Below are 21,937 nucleotides of genomic sequence, written 5' to 3' on the forward strand. Positions count from 1 at the left end.
ATTTGAAGTACGTAGCGTGATTCGGTTTTTGATGAGCAAAATGTTCGTCATATCGACATTTATAGGCAAATAAAGGCTGTTTACCTTTAAAGGAATCTTTAATGAGGAAATGGTCCATTATGTTCAACCAAGGAAGAACCAGTGTGCACAATGAAGAACGAAGTGGGAGGCCCTCTCTTGGAACGTAAGAGTTGAAGGAAAAAGTTGATGACAACATTCAGAAAAACCGGTTGTTTGGACAATCCATGGAGTACCATCATGCAAACTCACCCATAAAACTAAAAAAAAGAAAATCCGAATCTGAACATAAATACTAATTTCAACAGGTTTTTAGAACTTTAAGGATTTCATCCCCGAAAGTTTATGCCTAGGGGTGAAACAATAAATTCATTACAATAATAATGAACGACGCAATACAGAATAATAAACGACGTGGCATGTTGTCGACGAATGTGTTTCTAATTCATGACAATGCTCGGCCTCATACATCGGCAAGAACTTTAACATCTATAATGGCAAATTTTCGAGCACCCTACCTACAGTCCAGACCTCGCGGCTTCCGATTATCAGCTGTTCCCGAACGTGAAGGAATTCTTGGGTGGTAAGAAGTTTGGAAACCACGAATAGCTCAAAGATGAAGTGGTATTCTGGCTCAGACGTTTGGCGGTGGAAGACTACAACACTGACATCTAACAACCAAGGCAACTACATTGAAAAATAGCCCTAGGTACTGTGACTTTGTAAATCAATTTTCTGTTGATATCTTTGGTTTTAATTTTTTATGCCAAAATGTTTTTTACTTCCTGGATGACCATTGTATCTCCGAATATAGAAAATGGTATGAATAAATCATTAATATCAAACCCATTCATCAAATTGTACCATTGCAATCGAAGATATTTACTTCGAATCGAAGATAATACTTTTTTTTCCAAATGAAATCCATTTTTGTTAGACTCTGACGTTACATTATAATCGCCAATCTGTTTTTCTAATTGCTCACCTATATCTATAAGTCCTCGTCCTCCTCAATACCGCGGTAATACAGTTCTTTCTACTGCACTTCGAGGATGGTGGTTTTGTGCCTTTTTGAGGCATATTCGTACTTTTCACTGAAGATTTCCTCTATCTATTTTAGTCCACATGCAATATATATATATATAGTCCAACTAACAAATGAATAGCTGCTAGCTACTTACTCTAAAGTTAACTCGATTTTCATTTGCTTATGAATAATTTTCCACGCTTGTTTTTCTCCGAGATATTTTTATTCATATTATTTTCACTTATCTCCTCGATATGTTCGCCATTTTGCATGTCGAATCCTCCGGGCTGAAACTTTCCTCTGACTATATTTAAGATACGACATCTGTCTAGTACATACTAATATCATTAGATAAGGTTTCAACCTTCACTAACGAGTCACCTTGAAATAGGCCCAGGTTGATTACGCCTGATATTTTCAGTTTCGATATTGTTTTCACCAGGTATTTGGAATTAAATTTTAGCCATCGAATCTAAAATTAAATATTCTTAATATATCTATAAGCTATTCATGCGACACTGAGTTAATGGCTTTCTTTTAGTCAATAAACGTAGAAAAGAAGTTTTTTTGGTGTATGCTTGGTTAGAAATAACTGAGACAATGATAAGTTGTTCTTTGAATCCATGAAACCCTTAGTGAAACCTTTCTGTTGAGGGTTAATGATTTTGTTTAGAGCACAGTGTTGGTAGATACGTTGAACTATACAGGATGTGACCAATTTATACAAATTTAAAAGACAAGGCATTCGGCGATACTTGGGTGGATCTTGAGTGTATTTTGACTCTTGGGTGGAAAGTTGATTTCTCCAAAACTCATGATCTTCTTGGCTTGGATATGATTTATTGCTATTTTTTACACTGGAATTTAACATACTTAAAAAGCCAATTCCTGTTGTTACTAACTTTGTATTTCCTTAGTCGGCCTGAACAAACTAGAGTTTTTGTATTCGGGCATTGTGTGTTGTTTTCTGGATCATAGTGTAAGTGTCTTGCACTGCTCAGCATTATTTCTCCAGCTCTTCTGATTTTTTTTCTTTTTCTTATTCGTCGAATATATTCCGTGATTTGACCAATATATCTACGCAATAACTCAGTCTTCCTTAGTATTTTTCGCAAGATGCAAATCTGTTATCTGTCCTTCCGATATTAATAGCCTGTCGACTTTTGATCTTAGTAAAAAGTATATTATTATATTATATTATGCACATTTTATATTATTTTGTATACTTTTTTCAGGAAGCTATGAGTAGAAATAAATTAGAAAAAACTACAAGAAATTATGTGTTACCTGCGGTAAGTGCTCAAGCTCATTTAAAAAGAAACAGAAGTTCGGAACCTTTGAGATCATCCATGCCTAGATATGTCTGTGATCTATTATTAGAAGAAGTACATTTATCTTTAGTTGACGTAAGTAGCATATATTATATATAATATTTATGACTACCATTGTATTTAATATTAATAACCGTTCCATTTTTTGAGTTAGACTATTTGACACATGTTATGTAACATAACAGTTGTAACTACTAGGAAGTTGGCTCAGGACACGGATACACCGTTGCTCAGTCGTTACAGTTGATGGGCGGTGTCGTTTAGGGAAGTAGTGAACACGCGAAAGATTATTTTTTAAGTGCTCAGTCCGCTATTAACATGGTAATTCCGATCTTGTTTACGGCACTTCTGAATCATTTCCTGTCTGGCCCTCGCCTAGTGTTTATTTTCCCCTTGATAATAAATATCGTGAGAAGGTACCGCAAAAAAATAAATGAATATACGGCAAGTCTCGCAATACTTTATTTTGACACGTTACACAGCCCCGACCACGATGTAAACCTGGTCCATCAGCGTTTAGCATCGGATCTCTAATGAAGAATGCTGAAGATGTCACAGTGAAACCAAAGGGTAAAAAATACAAAACTACTAACATGTATTCATATTAAATAACCCTGACGAGACAGATAAAACAGTTACATGGTACTGAACAGTATATATGTGTGGGATAGTCTTATTATTTCCAATACTATTTCCATGTAATATGTGACACAAACACTCCGTTCTGCAAAACTGGGCTTATAGCTATATGGATTTATACAAAGTCGAATGCTGAAGGACCCCAACCAACAGAATTACATCTTGCTAAGTTGAGTGAGGCTAATTTATCAATGCTGAAAGACCTTTAGCGTGTAATATTACACTAAACTACTAAAAGGATGAGCTATTTATCATATTGTTATGATAACCAAAATTTACTTTACTTACTGAACTTTTTACTTCTATATTGCATCTAGATTCATACAAGGCAATTGAAAATAAAACCGAAATATCAAAGAAACCATAATTTATTGACATATAAAAAAACAGAAATATGGGATAAAAAATTACACAAATTAAAGTAATGCTTTGTAAATGCAAAAAGAATATGTATTCTTAATAATTATCTGATCAGATCTATACACCTACTTAATGACAGTATTATTATACAGTATATAATATATCCTATCCTTGTAATGGTTTACTTGTTTAAAAAAATATATTTTTACACGGAAAACTGACATTGTAATCAAATCGAAGACTCAATTTCTTTTCTACATAAAATAAAAACCAACTTCCCGATAAAAAAAATACCCAATTTTGGCCTCTGATAACAAACATTTTTTTTCCAAAATTTGTTTCAAATATATCGGAATGAAAATCGCAATCGTGCGTCTCCTTCGGACCAAAATCAGGATCATAAAATTCTCCAACCACATCATCAAATAAGAAAAGCAAATAACTGATAGTATATCTCCAATCTTATCCAGGACACGTAGAAAAACACTTTCACTTACAACTTTTTCTTTTTAATCTAATAAATTAATTTTGGTAAACATTTACTGCTTCTCAACTTTGGCAACTCAGCTCTTCAAAAATTCATTATAAGATGATCTCATTTCTCTCTTTCTCTTATTTTTAGCTCTTTACTTCTTCGCCTCCTAAAATAATTTCTAGCCAGTCCGCTTCTTCAATTTTCTCCCCGACAGTGGTTTTTCTATCCTACCTCTCCTATCTATCTTCCACAAAATCTCCGTGTAAATTTAAAAATTAAACTTCACTAATGTCTTCTAAGAAATTATCGGAAAAAGCGATTACGCTGTTTATTTTACAATCGGTATTAAAAATTCCTAATCCGTTCGAAAACATCTATTGTCTTATGTACCTAATCGAAGCGTACACAAAAATACGATTATTAATCTTCCTAGAACCCGCACAGAGAAATTTTTATTAACCGCACTGCAACATTGGCCTTTTCTTCGAATCGATAATCCTAAATTACACTGTAAAACTACGTTAAGTATACAATAAACCTTTGGGTTTTTTCTGCAAATTTTTAATTTCTAATGCATCGATTGAAATGGTTAAGCACAAGCAAAGAAAAGGGACGAGAAAAACACAAAGATCAAAGGCAAAAGACAAAGAAATTATTTAAATCGAAAAAAATCAAAAAGTAGAAGAAATTATGAACGAGGTACAAAACTAGTCATGTGTAACACTGTGTGGTACGACACTTTTGTGCTGATACTTTACGGTGCGTCATGTGTATTGACACGGTGCGTCACGTCATGACACATAAAGTGTCATGACACAGTAACACCGTCGTAACATCCCAAGTGTTCCCGAGCAATGCAATGCACTGCAATAGTGCGATTTGATACAAGATACAATAAAAAGAGACAATACGAAAGGTGTGCGTTAAAGTTTTCGAATCTCACCGAAACATTTCATCCTGTCTGGTCTATTATAGCTTTGTGTCCTTTGTAGTCAAAAAGGTTTTATTTGTGAAAAGATCAACTCTCGGTCAGAGTCTCGCACAGCTATTAAGTAAATGCAAAACATATGTTACAGCTTCTTCATTTGTTTTTACAATATCTGCCCTTATTTCGATGGTTTAGCAAAATATTGTCGTTTTGTAATGATATAACCAGTCTCTTTATCTAGATTATTTTTATGGGCCACTTACTTGAATTCATCCCAAATAAAAGTTTATACTCAGATATAGATTATTAATGTTTTGACCGAAATAAATTTTAAAAAGAACATTTTTATTGAAGCTTGAGATATTACAAAAGTTTGTAAAAATAAATTTAAATATAAGTAATTTCTAAATAATTTTAATTAATAAGTGTTTACTTAATAATCACAGATCAGACATAGAATATCTTTGTAACTCATTTATTAAATTTAAGATATTTGACATTTTCATTACAGATGTATAAGGTGGATCTAATTTCATGTTCCTAATTGGATCTAATTCCATATCATGCTTCAGATATTGTGGAATAGAGTACTTAGGTACCTATTTCATTTAACAGATATCAAACATAAAGGATTAACAATATAAACAGATTAACACAATAAAACAAAGGTCTAATTTTTGAAATTCTAATGGCTTATAGATTAATATTTATAAATGAAAAGTTTTTAATCAAAAGTACTACACTGAAATATCAACAACACCCTCATTTGCCAGTATTTCCATGTTTTCTCTATTAACTACAATGTTATGTAAAACTGAACAACCTGTTATTCCATTGTCCATAAATTCCCTATTTTATATACCCATAATATGCAAAAGTATTTAACAACTCCTAAAATAGCTACTTCTAATAATTGCACTTCCATATTGTATAACGAGTATTATGGGTTATGGTATGTATTCTTTAAATGAGAAAACAATTAAATTCAACGTTTCACTCTTTTCAATTATCTTATTTTAATTTTTATTATAGGATCATATAATAGATAACAAATACAATTTATAGTTTATAGATTATTTTTATATATACAAAAATATTTAATGTCATTCTCATAATGTCATAATGTCAACTCTCTATTGACTACATACGCATTAGGGAAGGTTTCAAACTTTCAAGTAGTGTCAATGGCTTATTGTGTTATATGACACAATAGTGTTGAGTGTTGACACACTGAGTTGATACAATAAGCTGCGCCAGTGTTTCTGTATCAACAGCCAAAAATTTAGTGTGTTACCCATGGTTATACAAAACAGAAAATAAAAGACACAACTCAAAAACCATTGTACCAATACTTAAAACTAGGTAACAGAAAACGGACAGCTAATATAGCTATAAAACAGAAAAATGGCATTTCGAAGAAATATATCAAGAAACAGATAGAAAAAAAAAGAGAAACAATAAAAAACACAGAACAAGATGAAGAAGAAGAAAAATTGACCTATACAGAAGTGAAAGAGAAAATATGCAAACTTAAAAACGGGAAAACAGTGAGAGAAGACGGAATATGTGCAGAACTTATAAAATACGACGGGGAGGCACTATACAGACAGATTTATGAACTAATACAGAATATATAGAGCAAAGATATATACAAACATTTACTAATGTTTGTATTTTGAGAACGATTTCCGAAGTGGAAATTGAAACGTCAATAAACGTACTTTAACCTTTAATTGTGGCTTATTCCCATTTAAATAGTAATATTGAAAGACAAAGTTAAATTTGACTGTAAATTTGTTACAATATCTATCTCTACAGTTATTTCACTAAAGTAAGATTTTTCATATAAATTTTTAATAATTTTAGTGGCAATACAACCAAATAGTGAACTGTATCCACGGTTTACAAGATATAAATCGACTTCGCAAATACCGTCGCTACAAACCTATGTTACCCGTTAAACACGACGCCAGAGCTTGGTGGTTTTATGCAATAAGTTGCTTTTATCCGACAGGGAAGCAGCCGTCTATTTGTAAACCTAAACCTACTTGGGAATCTTGCTTGAAAAAGGCCAGGGAGAACGTGAAGTATGTTCAGATATGTAAGAAAATTTTGGCTGCGCCGAGTATGACGCTTTCCGCGGATGAGAAAAAGATCAAAGAGGAAGTTGAATGGGGTAGAGAATACGAAGATTTGAAGATTCTGAAAAAGGTAAGACATTGTTAATATATTTTAATTAACTGTTAGCGGGTCATATTTCGCAAGTGTTCTGAGAATCGCAAAGTTGTCGGTGATGTCGGTGCTTTTGAGATTTCAATCAGAAGACTACTTCAAGTCGAAAGTTAAGGGGAGAAATTTTCATTTTTTTTTTCGTTGGGCTATTACTCGAAAAAATATGTTTCATTTGCACGATCGTGTAACGTACACGAATTAATATAATTCACATATTATTAAGGAGAAATGATCATTACCCAGCCTAAATTTTATGTTATGCATACTTGGACATAGAGGGCGCTTCTAATCAAATATGCACATTACCAAAAATTTAAGAATTTGTCAAAAGTATATAAAATATATCCTTTGTCTGTTAGTATTAATTTGTTTGGAAACGTTCATAATTTTAATCACTCTTGATATGTCAGAATGTAGCAGTTTATTGCTTAATTTTGTATTAATTACACAGGGTATCCCCTTTTTACGAATTTGATCTTTTCTAGTTAGTGCTAGATTCTGTGAAACTACCTCAGCTAAACTCTAACAACGAAAACGATTCATCTAAAGGTAGAAGCTTGTTGGTGAAGTGGTTTCCGACATGGATGGGTTGGTATTCAGGTTCCAACGAAACTGCGCCTACACTACCTCCAGACGCCTCTAAGTTAGAGGGAGAAATATTGCAGGTTTTAGCGGATACTGCTGAAGATACTACAACCTTTAGAAAAGATGCAGTATTTGGAAAGTTCAATTTTTGTTTAAAGATGGGAACTCTGGGATTGTGTACGATGGATAAAACCACCAATGAAAGGTAAGATCGTTGTTTGTATTATGTTTATGTTTTCCTGTCACATATTTGACAAGGCTAAATTATTTACTTATATTTAACAAATTTTTTTATGTATAGTATGGACATGTTGTGCGTTTTAGGTGAGAAGGCGCTTATATTGCAGCTTTTTGGTACCATATTCAGATATTTATAATAATTTTGTAATCTTCAGCTTTTGTGCAACACGCCCGAACACGTCAATTTATTTTTCCAGCTTCCCACGTTGTTTGGAAAAGTATTAAAAGTATTCAGGACTTACTTAAATATCTTATTTTTATTATTTCATTAAAAATATGATCTTATTTAGGTATATATCTTTTCACTTATAATATATTATCTTATTATAATATGATTTTAGTTATACAGTAGACTCCCTCTATAACGAGAACTGAAATGGCAGACTAATTACCTCGTTATAAGCGGATCTCGTTATATCCAACAACAAGAATACTGTGCATACATATGAATATGTAGTTTTCTAAAACATTAACTTTCTATAGTGAAGCCATTCGGAGCAATATAAGATGCTAATAAATATTGTTTGAATGGCGTTTTTAAAACAAAGTTGTTTACTTTTATTGTCAATGAAATGCATTAAAACAAAAAAGAGTTGTTTACTTTTACTGTCAATGATATACGTTAAAACAAAAAATCTGTATTCTGTAAATATGTATAAAGTGTATAAAGTTATTTTGTCATTTTTGACTGCTTTAAATTGTCCAGTATTCTATCTATCATATTTTCTAAAGATGTGAAACAGTTTTATGCTTCTTCATTTGCGTTTTGTCCTTGGATAAAGTTTCTGACAACCTTTAAAACACGTGTGAATGGTCAACCCAATACAATGACACTTGTGAATCATAAATTTTACATTTCCGACTAAGAATCATAAATTGTAAGAAGTTTATTGCGGGCGGCCCGCAGTTAAAAAGGGTATTTATTTATAGCTACGACCGGGCCAAAACGTAAAAAACACGTTTTTCAATCTTATTTTTTCTCGTTATAAGCAAATTTACCTCGCTATAAAGGGTTATAGTTCAATAGAAATTTCACGGGACATCCAATGTACTTCGTTATAAGCGAAACCTCGTAATAACCGTGTTCCTTATAAAGGGAGTATACTGTATATTTAAATTACTTATCCTCATTTTATATCTTCATTATCTTTTAAATTCTCTTGCTCAAATTGGCTGACTCATACTATTTGTCAAGTTCTGAATATTCACTTATCTGAATCGCTATATATTCTCAGGGAACTATTTATTTTACCCCAGAACACTTCAGATAAAGTTTTTAAAATATCAGATTCCTTGAGGAAATGTACCCGTCCTTTTGTGCAGAAATGTTAAGATGACAGTTTAAAGTACCTACGTGCAGCCTAATCTATTATTGTGTGCTTCTTCTTCTTCTTCAAGTGCCCTGTCCGTTGCGAACGTTGGCTATTAACATGGCAATTCTGATCTTGTTTGCGGCGCTTCTGAATAGTTCGACCAATGTGAGCCCGAACCACTTCCTCAGATTTTGGAGCCACGAGTGTCTTCTCCTTCCTGACCCTCGCTTACTGTCTATTTTTCCCTGGACAATCAATTGCAGTAGACGGTACTTATCGTGTCTCAATATTTGGCCTAGATATTCAAGCTTTCTTTGTTTAATTGTATTCACGATTTCTTTCTCCTTTCCGATTCTTTGGATTACCTCTATGTTGGTGACATGTTCGGTCCAGGATATACGAAGAATGCGTCGGTACACCCACATTTCGAATGCTTCTAGTTTTCTCGTGAGCATCTCCGTCAGCGTCCATGCCTCCACACCATAAAGTAAGGTGCCAAGGTACACATCAGATTCTACATGGTCAATTAGTATGTTACTTATCCGTAACTGTCGAGCAGGCTGTTGCTTCCTGCTTATCAGCATCCACTTTGTCTTCTTAAAGTTGAGGCTCAGGCTGTATTCCTCACTAACTGAATAAACTCTTTCCATTACCTGCTGTAATTCGTCTATGGTACTGGCAAGGATCACCGTGTCGTCGGCATATCTTATATTGTTCGTTAACTCGCCGTTTATTTTTATGCCCTCATTTGCATTTTCCATACATTTGTTAAATATTTCTTCGGAATAAATATTGAATAGGAGTGGGGATAATATACACCCCTGACGGACACCTCTTTTGATCTGCACACTTTCAGTGAGTTCGTTGCCAATTTTTGCTCTTGCTGTTTGACCCCATTATAGGTTTACCACAATTCGAATGTCCTTGTCGTCAATACCTGTCTTTCGCAGAATATCTATCAATTGTTCATGATTGACATTGTCAAATGCTTTTTTAAAATCCACAAAGCACAAATACACGTCCTTATCAACGTCTCTACACCGCTGTATAAGCACCTGGAGAGCGAAAATTGCTTCTCTAGTTCCAAGTGCTTTCCGAAAGCCAAACTGCGATCTATCAATATTTGACTCACATTTATCATATGTATATTCTTCTATGAATGATTTTAGTGAACGCTTTAGTGACATGATTGATCAAGCTTATAAGCCGGTAGTCATCACAGATCTGGGCATTTGGTTTCTTCGGGATTGTAATAAATGTTGACTGCAGCCAGTTCTCCGGGATTTTACCGCTATTATATATGTTATTAAAAAGTTCAACGAGATTATCAAGGAACTGTTTGTCTGATTTACATAGGATCTTTAATATTTCGCAGGGTACATTGTCCGGACCTGCTGACTTATTGTTTTTTAGTGCTGCAATGGCATCTTCTATCTCCGATTTAAGGATTGAAGGTCCTGTTTCTCCTTCTCCATATAGGTGATCATCAGTCCTGTCAGATGCAAATCATTTTTCTATGTATGATTTCCATGTTTCTAAGATCGTTGATGGCTCCGAGATAAGATTTCCATCGCCATCTTTTATGCTGTTGGGTGACTTATTGAATTTCCTCTTGTTTGTCATTGATTTTATTTTTTTGTGCATATTGTAACTGTCGTATTTTCGTTCGTATTGTTCTATTTCCCTGCATTCGTTGGAAAACCATTTTTCTTTGGCTTCTCGAATTTTCGTTCTTATGATTTTGTGGATCTGCTGGTATTTTTCTGCATTTTTATTCTTGAATTTGTTATTGTTATTATTGTGTGCTCAGGTCCTAAAACAGAAAGAATACCACCTTAGTTGATTTTCGCTATGTAAATATGTATTCCTCCCGTACGGACGGGGCATTCGGAAGCCAGAGCTCGTCACACAATCAAACAAATAATGGCCCGTACCGCTAATTACCCATCGTCAAGTTTGTCGTGTATATCTTTAATTCCCGGTGGACGTCGATCTTAATACTATTGCACCGCGATGCCGAGATTTTGACCACGTTGACGCTGTTGTTCATCGGTGTCTTAGTTGTTTTAAATGTTGTTGTGATATTGTATTTATTTCCTTTCCCTTCTTGTGGGCTTTACTGTATTGCTTAGGGTGTTATATTTTTTCCTTTCTTCAACCTTGTGAAGTTTTATTTATAAATGACAATGGATTATTATTTTTCGTTAAGATTGTTGTTAGCAGTTTTTTTCTTCCTGAAATGCATTTTTTTTGATGATTTGTATGATTTTGCAATTTTTCTTATATCATCTGTGTAAGCTTTGGGTTATTCTATTAAACAGAATTCCACCTGCGTTACCTGGTATCGTTCTCATGATTCATTCAAGAGCTAAGTTGAATGACACAGTACCTCTCCTTGCCTTAACTCGATTGTTATTTCTAAAGGTGCCGAGAGTTCTCTTCCTTTTTAAACTCTACTAATTCAAGAGTTATTTTGACCAGTTATACATATTTCTGCAGAACGCCAAATTTACTCAGTGTTATATACCTCCTCCTCCTCAGTCCTAATCCCTTTTGGGATGTGGTGACACCATCAGGTCTTTACAGTTTTTTCCTTCCCTGTCCTGGGCTAGTTGTTCGGCTTCATGTAACCCTTAGTTAATCAATATTTTTTTTTTATCTACTCAACGGCTTGGAGATCTTTCCCTAGGTCTCTTTCCTTCAACTCTACCGTCGACTATCAGTTTTTCCATCGTACCTGTTCTTCTAGCAATGTGTCCAAAATACTGCAAATATCTCTGTTGTATTTGTTTAAGCAATATATCCTTTACTTTGTTCTAATATCGATACGTTAGTGCTATGATAAATCCAGGATATTCTTAACATGCGGCGATATACCCACATTTCAAAAGCGTCTAGTTTATTTTTATCCGCTTTCTTTAAGGTCAACGTTTCGGATGCATATGTGGCAATGGAAAAATGAGTGCCCTTACCAGCCTTAGTTTTGTGTGTATTGTTATGCTAGAATTTTTCCAAATTGTTACCAGTTTCATCATAGCTGTTCTAGCAATGATGAAACTGGTCATCTGTCAAACTGGTCTATCTCTCTGTCACACCCTCCGTCACTTGTTGTTAGGGACCCCAGGTATATGAAAGTATTTACTACTTCAAAGCCCCCAATTTTTTTAATGTGTTGAAGATTATTCCGAGCTCTGTCTATTATCATGATCTTTGTCTTACTCCTATTTAGCTTTAGTCCATATGTTTTGCTTTTCTCCTCCAGACATCTCATTATGTCTTCCATTTCTTTTTGATTTGCCTCGATTATTAAAGTGTCATCAGCATATCTCAAGTTACTGATTTTTTGACCTCCTACTAATATTCCACCCTTCCATCCGTCTAGTACCTTTCGCATAATGTGTTCGCTGTAGATATTAAACAGACTTGGCGAGATTATGCATCCCTGCCTGACACCTGCCTCTGTTCTGGAATGATCGGAATGGGTGTTGTTTATTTTTACTGTGCACTTATTATTTTCATATAGACTTCTAATTAGTTGAATTAAGTGGTGGGGTGTTCCATTTCCGCTAGTATGGACCATAGCTGCTGCCATTTGACTTTATCGAAGGCCTTTGTGTAATCCACAAAGCACATAAGCATAGGAGTATTGAATTCACGAGTTTTTTCGATTAGCTGCCTAACATTAAGGATGTGTTCTCTTGTGCCTTTTCCTGGGACAAATCCCGCTTGTTCTTCTGATATCTGAGGCAATAGAAAAGCTTTTAGTCTTTCATGTATTACATGAAGTAGAACCTTGCTTGCATGGGATATTAGGGTCACCGTTCTGTAGTTGCTGCACTCTAGCGGAGTTCCTTTTTTGAATATAGGGATGGAAGTGGATGTTGTCTAGTCGTTCGGCCACTCTCCGGTTTCCCAAATCTTTTTGTAGATCATATGCATAACATTTATTCCAACATCTCTAGTCTCTTTGAAAACTTCTGCGGTGCCAGGAGATTTTCTATTTTTTAACTTTTTGATTGCTTTTTCTACCTCTGACTAAAGAATGTTTGGTTCTCTCTCTGCAGTGAACTCGTCGTGATTTGCATTCTGGGGATCATTTGCATATAGACTACTACTACTAAGGATTTCCACAGTTTTCACTGTCTTCCTTCACTCAACCGTTTTCTCCAATTTTCCCTGTCATTCCAGTCTCCATCTCGCAGGGTTCTTTTCTCCATAGCCTCGTCGATTTCATCTCTGAATGACCTTCGGGGTCTTCCTCTCTTTCTTCTTCCAATCGGGCTCCATTCTGTGATTTTGTTTATCCAGCGTCCTCTGTCCGCTCTTCTGACGTGGCCGTACCAGGATAGTCTCTTCTCCTCTATATAGTCGATTATGTCTGATTGCACTCCCATTCTCCGCTTAATCTCTGCGTTTTCAATTCTGTCTCTTTTTGTAAGTCTACAGCTTCTCCTCAGGAACTCCATTTCTACTGCTCTTATTCTACCTCTATTTCTCTTGTTTATTGTCCAGTTTTCGGACCCATATGTCAGGATACTTCTTGTCAGGGTATTATATATTCTCTTTTTTGTCTTTATCGTAATGTTCTTATCCCACAACACTGAGTTTAGTTGTCTTATACAGTTTCTTGTTTGTCTCAGTCTGTTGTTTATATCTTCTTCTGTTGTTCCCTGGTTCGATATTATGGTTCCTAAATACTTGAATTTATCTGTTCCATTTACTTGTCTCCCCTCGTCTATCTCTAGGTTTCTCATATCCTTGTTTTCTGTTGTTAGGTATTCGGTTTTCTCTAAGTTTATTTCCATTCCGTTGTTTTTATATTCTTCTTCTAGTTTTCTGAGCATAAAGCTGAGATCTTCTTCATCTTGTGCGATGACTACTTGATCGTCTTGCATATAGACTTTGACAATATTTTCTTCATACCTCCGCAATCCCTTTCTCGTCATTTATATGTTGGTTTTGATCCATTATTGTTTGTGTGATTGGTTTAAATTCCCTGGATGGATATCGGACTTTGTTATATAGCTCATGGGATTCATACCGGTTTGCATGCCTCCCTAGTTCTTCGCATTCTCCATTTATATGTTTATTTTTATCATCCCTACATGCTCTTGTAATTTCTCTATTTAACCTTGCTAATTCGTTTTTGTTGCTGTCGTTTTGATATATGAGAGTCTTTTTTTCAGTTCTGGTTCTTTCTACAGAGGTTTCTATGGCATTTCTGAAACCTTTCCACATGTCTTCTGGGTTGTCTTGTGTGTTCAACATACTAGTTTCCTTTAATGCATCTCTAAATGTTTGTGGATTTGAAATCTAAAGCCTGTTTTGATTTTGGTGCGGCATTGTTGTCTTTAGCTTCATCCTGAAGCAAGCCCATAACAATTTATGATCGGATCCACATTCAGCTCTTAGTCTAGTTTTTACGTTTGTAAAACATGTCTTCCATCTGTTTCTAATCAATATGTAGTCAATTTGGTTCTTGTACTCTCCATTTGGGCTGGTCCACGTCGATAAACGACAGGCATGATCTTTGAACATTGTGTTTACAATGGCCAAACTTATTTCGGTTGCAAAATCTATTAAACGTTCGCCTCTGCTGTTTCTAATACCTAACCCATAGTTTCCTACATTTTAGATGTTATCATTTCTTGTTTCTCCTACCTTAGCGTTAAAATCGCCATGATTATGAGTGGTTCTTTAGATGGAATATTTCTTAGTATTATATACAGGTATACTCTATTTACATAATCGTATTCTTTTTTGAAGTCCAAGTAGAGCTGGTATACATCTACATTATCTGATAGTAATATTCGATGCTGTCTCTAACGGTGATAATTCGTCGATGATGACTATATGTAGTATGTTAACAATACTCCATATGCTATATATTAGGTATACGAGCTCATTGGTGCGAGAGGGGGCCAACGGAGGCGAAGTGAGAGAATTGAAGAGTTACAAGCGCATGAGTGACATTCGAAGCGTCGCGTCGCTACAATAGCAGTCGGTCTACTCCGTCGCATTACATGTTTCACATCAATCAAAACATTTGTCATAAAAAGTAGCAGTATTGAATCTTTATTATACAAATTATATATAGCAGAAGTGTTACCAATCGATCAAAGAATCATAACTACTTATTTTCTACGATTAGTGACAAGTAATAACTATTAATTTTCAGCTCATCATTGCTAGAAATGGAGTTTAAAAATTTCGTGCTCGGTTTTCTAAGTAAACCCAGATCTCATTCACACGTGATCGAATTATCTTTAGATGCTTTATTCTTAAAAGATAAAATAAGCTCAAACACGATGTTTCCCATTGTTATGGGTCCCTCAGGAATCGACAGAATATCATCTGCACAAATCAGAGGCCCTAGAAGAACTGGTACAAATAAATCAGACTATGTTAAGGAACATTTATTTTATTTAATATACGAGAAAAGACCGCCAAACTCAGGAACTGATTTTAGGTAAGTTTTTAATATAAGTTTGTATAACAATTATGGTGAGTTGTGTTAAATGACTTATTTTTGTCTCGAGTTAACGGAGTCATCATATCGACTAAACGATCTGAAGTTTGGCATTCATTCAGTGGCGTATCTGCAAAATATTAGTTCTGCTAAGTATTAATTTGCTATTCAGACACATTTGCATCCGCCACTGTTTTACTGCCACGATTTACTTAACCAATGCTTCTAAAATGCCTCCTTTTGAAATGAAACTTTACTATAATTGGAGTTTATTGTGTTTGTTAGTTCCAAATTTGGCATCCAGAGGTTGATGGATTAATCAAATATGCGTTTTTCTTCAATTTTGCTGCAAACAAACGCTGTCAATAAACCCGACATGTCATACTGTTTGGGAAAACTTACATTTTTTCTAAATACCGATACGAGGTTAATGTGAAAAGTTCTTCCATTAAAAAAAAACCAACAATGGTATGAAATGTATTTGATCTTTTTTTGTGTTGACACATTTGTTTCAATGGTTAATATTAAATTTGATATATGAAGGCGTAAGAACCAAAAAAGATCTAAGTGCCGTTATGTTCGTTTGGAGATATACAACGTTAAGTTAATTGCTTATTGTAAAATCTGTAAAGATTTTGCATATGGGGGTTTTAAGGAAAAAAAAACGCATAATATATTTAAGTGTTTAATTACGTTTAACATTATGTTGTTACATGCTTGATTTAAAAAAAAGTCACTTGGACCTCTTTGGTTCTATTTTTTTTAGATTTGTCTTTAGAAAACGATGATTTTCCTAATAAGAAAATTGTATTGCAATAGTAAACTTTATAAAAAAATATTAATTATCAGGGTCAGAGTAGATGTCAAGATCATCATTCTTTTCTTGGACATTTTCCTCCATTTTAGTTTCCGTCGTGGCTTACTTTCTGTTACATTTTTTTTCTTTTTGGCTTGATGGGCCATATTTTGGTAAAGTGTATGATGAACTGGGGGAATAAAAGGCAACAGCTAAATAAGATTTTCCCATTTATCATATGGAATTCCCAAAACGGCTCTAGACAGGGATTGGTTTAAATTTTCCAGAGATAAATTTGGTCTACCTACGTTAAGTAATGAACACTTTTCAGATTGCAAAGCAAGGCAATTATTTGGATGCCTCGTTGTATGGAACACAAGAAATAAAAAGTTTTCATGTCTGTACTCAAACCACACGATTTCTCGCATTTTTATTGGTCGCTTTTCCATTTTTTTTTTGGTCATACATGAGCCTATGAAGGTAATCAAAGTCGAGAAAATCATTTTGTTCCATGGAATATACTTGAAAATTTTTGGAAGTTTTTATTATTAAATCTGTCCAATGTTCTGGTATAAAAATGTTTAAGGATAGTTTTCTTCTTTTCTCGATTCTAGCAAAAGAACAGTCACATTCCATATACCATTGTCTTGGCTCAAAACATTTATGGTGTATTATTTTCAAAGGAGTGCTTTGAACCAAAAACATAAACAATTTAGCAAGGTTCTAATTTTTATTTTGACCACCACATTGGCCACTGTAGCAAATCAGTTCTTTAACATTTGGTGGCAAATCTGTTATGTACTGAAAAAAAATTTAATCAATAATAAACAATGACTAAGCAAGGTGTAGCTTTACCTTAATAAGACATGATCCAATTTCTTGGGATCCTCGTTGGCCAATGGTCTCATTCCATACATACATAAAGGATATTCCACTAATAAGATAATGGACACAGAAATTATACGTCAATAACTGACGTAGATAGTAAACTTTATTTGTTGAAAGTAACGGAGTTGGAAGAGTTTTCTGTAGATCAAAACACACTACACGAACTGTTTCTGGATTTGTCCTTCCATGTTCTATGTCTAATTTCAGGCCATTTTTTACACTATCGACTTTCCTTTGATGAAATTCTCATTCGGCTTTGCTTTATCTAGAAAAAATTGTGCATTTTTTATATATCCTTTTATTTTTTAATAATATATGTGAGATTATTTCATCGGAAAATAATAAGATATTTTCCAGTAAATTTTAATTAGTAACGAAATAGCCCGCAAGAGGCGCTAAAGGGTATGTATGTAAGGGGTGTCCATTTGAATTTCCCGCCAAAAGATGATTAGTAATGACCCCAGTCGCAAGTGGTGCCAATGAACGAAATTTATACATTGAGTTGCCTATCTATTTCTATATACTATATTATTTATCTATGGGCATAACGGTCTAAGCGCGCTTGGATCACTTTGCCACTACTGAAAATAGAACATCTGTAACTAAACCTAATTTTCCCCCTTACCAAGAGATGGCGCAGAACGTTTAAAAATCAATTGGATCGTTTTGCCAGCAAGTAATGTTTAGTTTTAACTTTCGATATCTGTGCTTAACTCAGTTTTTTAAAAATATATATGTCGTATCTTTATCATCGAATAACTAACTTGGTAAAGAAGTTCTATAACAAATAAATAAAGATGAGAGAAAGAGGGGAGAAAACTCACTCTTCTCCCTCATCAGTGACAAAAACAAGTTACTTGGGAAATTTCTTGAGACAACATGAAAAATGATACATTGCACCCATTAAAAACAAGATGTCCTCAATGAGGTACATCAGGAATTGACAGGCTAGATTTCGAAAACTCATACGAGTTACAGAGTATAGGCAGAGTTTTGAAAGAGGAATCGCTAACCTCCATTAATAAAGATAATACTCGAATAAGAAGAAAAAGGCTGTGGTAGAAGGAAGTGTTGTATGTTTTTACAAATGAATATACTTCAAAATAGTTCCCTAATAAAACATTGTTTTTGGTATTATTTCCAACAGAAATTTATTGCAAGCTATTGAACGTATGTAAGGTGTTTGCACGTTCGTTATCAACACTAGAAAAGTGTGTTTAAATCTTAGTCTTCCATCAATCGAAGATTGTGCGCATAAAGCACAACTAGAAACACCACTTACTGTCGGAAATATCAAAAATAAAAAATCCTTTCATAAACTCTTTTTTTAGGTTAAGTGTGAAATCGGAAAGTTTAGATATAGTGTATCAACCAAATGTAGTTAGATGGCTTATAGAATTTATTTATTTACCTATTCAACGTGATATTGCACAAATTCAGTTAGAAGCTATGAAGTTAAAGACGAAAAAGGAACTCATGAAAAACTGGGAACAGATATTTTCTGGAGGATCGGTATGTTACTAATTTTAAGGTTTTTCCGGTAAATAATGTTAGGATTTTTAGGTTAATAGGTCTACTTGGGAACTTGAATTAGATATAACTGCTCCTCAGATAATATTTGTCGAACAGTTTAGCGATCAGAATTCCGCTATGGCTGTGATAGATTTTGGGAAATTACATTTGAAAAATAACGTAGAAAAAATTAATGAAAATAGTAAAACTGAGGCTTTAGATAATAAAAATGATGAAGATGACGGTAAGTAAGCATATAGGTCATATTTTTTTGTTTATGATATTCTAAATTTTAAACATATAACTAGTTATGTTAATTTCAAGAAGATGAAGGATTCCAATAATGGCTGGCTGAAAATGTTTATTTTATATGTATATGTTAAAGACTTATACTTATATGTTATATACTTCAAAAATGCATCTTTCCTTTACCTTATTCAACTCTTTGCAAGCATATACCGTCGCTATCAATCATCTATTTTCATTATAGCTCTTATAAGACCACGATCTAGTCTATTATTATGTTTCATTTATTGCCTGACACTATCAATTTACTTACAAACATAATTAGATAACAAAGTTTCTCAGAAGAAATGATTGATATTTTTGTGCCATTTTCCACTCTCCAGTCTCCTCTCTCTTAGGTATAAATCATTGAGAATTTATTACGTAAAACCGAACGATTGCGGTATCTCGGGTGATGCTTCCAGAATTGGACATAGACCTTCTTAATTACACTCCACTTTTTAATATCCCTGATACAATTTGCACACGTAGTCTGTTTAGGTACAAACAACTGGATTGGACGATCAAGATTTACGAATAATTACAAATTTATAGTTGCATCAAATGACAAGAATAAAAGAGAACAAGAACTATCGGATGAAATATATATATAAAAAGTGGAGTGAGACAAGGGTTTATACTCTTGCCTCTACTGTTTAACTAGTATTTACAGGAAATATTTAAGGAAGCCTTAATGAAGACAACAGAAGTAATATTGTGAATTTTGTAACCTTGAACAATAATAAATATGCCGACGATAGCTTAGTGCTGGCTAATTGCTGTGAAAACCTTCTAACAAAATTGTTATAATTATCTGGTTTATTATAATTGTTATAATAAACCAGACCTGTGATCAATATTAATTAAGTCTCAACTTATAAAACTAAATATATGATAGTTAGCAAATAAAATTACATACAGTTGGGTCCTGAATGATCTCAATTCTCACAAATGATTTTTGCACTTAAAACAAACCTCATGATCCATTGTATCTAGCGAACGATTGGCCGAATTTATAGGAATATGCCAGAGCATTTGGCAATTCGTAAACAGTCCCAAATTGTGCTCATCTTTTAAAAGCAATTCTTACAGAGAAAACTATTTAAAGAGGAGCAATTTCTGAGCAATTAAGACATACAAATAATCATTCATAATACGTCCGTCCGTTCGGAATACAAATGTTTATGATAAACTAACGTTCGAATGTATAAGTGAAAGATACAGAATTAAACCTTATATAGGGTCGCATAAATATTTCTGATTTCTGAATTACATTGAATTTGAGTTAAATTAGTTAAAATTTAGTTAAAATTTTTATAAATTTTCCTTTGAATCGTTACAATCGTATTTTAACCCTTAACTTGGCAAAAGGTTAATTTTGAATCTAAAAATCTGAAAATTGGTATGTTTGCTGTTTGGGCATCATACAAATATTCTATAACAACAAAAAAAATATATGACATCTATATGTCAAAAATTTGGATTGTATACCAGAGTATACATCGCCAAATAGACCGAAAAATAGGTCTCTATAGCATATCATACATTGCCAAATTATGAAGGACAAGGAATATGAATAAGAACTATCAAAATTTAATCAAAAATATTTATTTATTAATGTGAACATCCATAAAACAATTCCTGTTCTGCACTAAACATAGTCTAATATTACACTTGTTACAAAACATGGCAGTTTGTCCCTTCTTGCAATTTCTGCACCTGTCCATTGCACCGTATACTAGAAAATGGAGAACAATATCACTACTGGAGAAAATTGTGGCACTACTGAAGGAGTAGCTGCTGCTAGTCCTCCTTTACTGACTAAAACAGATAATATTTCTACAGCTTCTTATATATCTTCTTCAGAAGTTATATTTTCTTCAACATCATCTGTGTCTTCTGTGAATTTTTTCAATAAATTACGAGATAATACCTCTTGTTCGTCATCACCACTACTCTCTGGGTCGCTTTCAGCACCAACTGGAGGCAAAAGAGTCATTATTCTATAAATTCTCCTTGTTTTAGTCTGAAAAAAAATTAATGTCAAATAAGCCATATCGGGCGGTGTATACTATACAATACATAAAGTTTTGAATCGATTTGCTGAAAAAATATTTACATTACACCAAAAATTTGTTTATACATTAACAGTATAATGTTTCAAAAATAAGTTCCCAAAAAATTAGCACTGTACAATGAAAAACAATAAACTAATATAAACACTTACCATTTGTTGGTTGGAACAACACGCGTGCTCAGCCATTTTGTCGAGACTGTATCCATACCATCAGAACTAAATGAGCGAAATTAAAAATTTTCGGGCTGATTTCCACTCGGCTACTTACGATAGTGTATACTCAACTATACAGTACCAAGAACTGGGTTTCAAATACTATTGATTGTCAAATAAAAAATTTGAAATATTATGTATATTATAACATACGTTGCCAAGCTAAGGGTTAAGCCAGTTTAACTGCCGCCAGTTTGCTTCTTGTATATCTTCAATTCGTGTAATTTTCTGGTTCAGGTTTTACTGCAAACGGCTATTTACGTAACACGGTGGCGCCTGATTTAAATTAAAAAAAGAAAAATTCCTTGTGTCTGTACCGAGAATCGAACCCGAGTCGTCCATCTTAGTAAGAGAGTACCATAGCCTCTGAGGTACCACCGTCACTTGTATGCGCATTAGTTTGAACTTCCTCAGATCTTTTTTACTCTTATTCTAATGACCTTTCATGATTTATACCTTCAATGCTTTTTGAAGTAGTAATATAAATTCCTTAAGTGTCAATGTTTTCAAAGTTATATTTACTATTGATCCATGTATGGTATATTTACA

General features: G+C 33.8%; 1 protein-coding gene across 1 annotated transcript in view; it reads left to right on the forward strand.

Annotated features, from left to right (window-relative positions):
• The window catches only part of Vps13D (vacuolar protein sorting 13D), a 144,593-nt gene that overhangs the window by 24,637 nt on the left and 98,019 nt on the right, over nucleotides 1-21,937 (forward strand). The window contains exons 5-10 of the mRNA XM_072538076.1: nucleotides 2,281-2,451; nucleotides 6,645-6,989; nucleotides 7,496-7,800; nucleotides 15,327-15,617; nucleotides 18,633-18,813; nucleotides 18,865-19,057. Coding sequence (XP_072394177.1) covers nucleotides 2,281-2,451; nucleotides 6,645-6,989; nucleotides 7,496-7,800; nucleotides 15,327-15,617; nucleotides 18,633-18,813; nucleotides 18,865-19,057 — 1,486 coding nt within the window. The remainder of the gene's footprint in view (nucleotides 1-2,280; nucleotides 2,452-6,644; nucleotides 6,990-7,495; nucleotides 7,801-15,326; nucleotides 15,618-18,632; nucleotides 18,814-18,864; nucleotides 19,058-21,937) is intronic.

This window comes from Diabrotica undecimpunctata, chromosome 7 (genome assembly GCF_040954645.1).
Source record: "Diabrotica undecimpunctata isolate CICGRU chromosome 7, icDiaUnde3, whole genome shotgun sequence".
Classification (NCBI taxonomy): domain Eukaryota; kingdom Metazoa; phylum Arthropoda; class Insecta; order Coleoptera; family Chrysomelidae; genus Diabrotica; species Diabrotica undecimpunctata.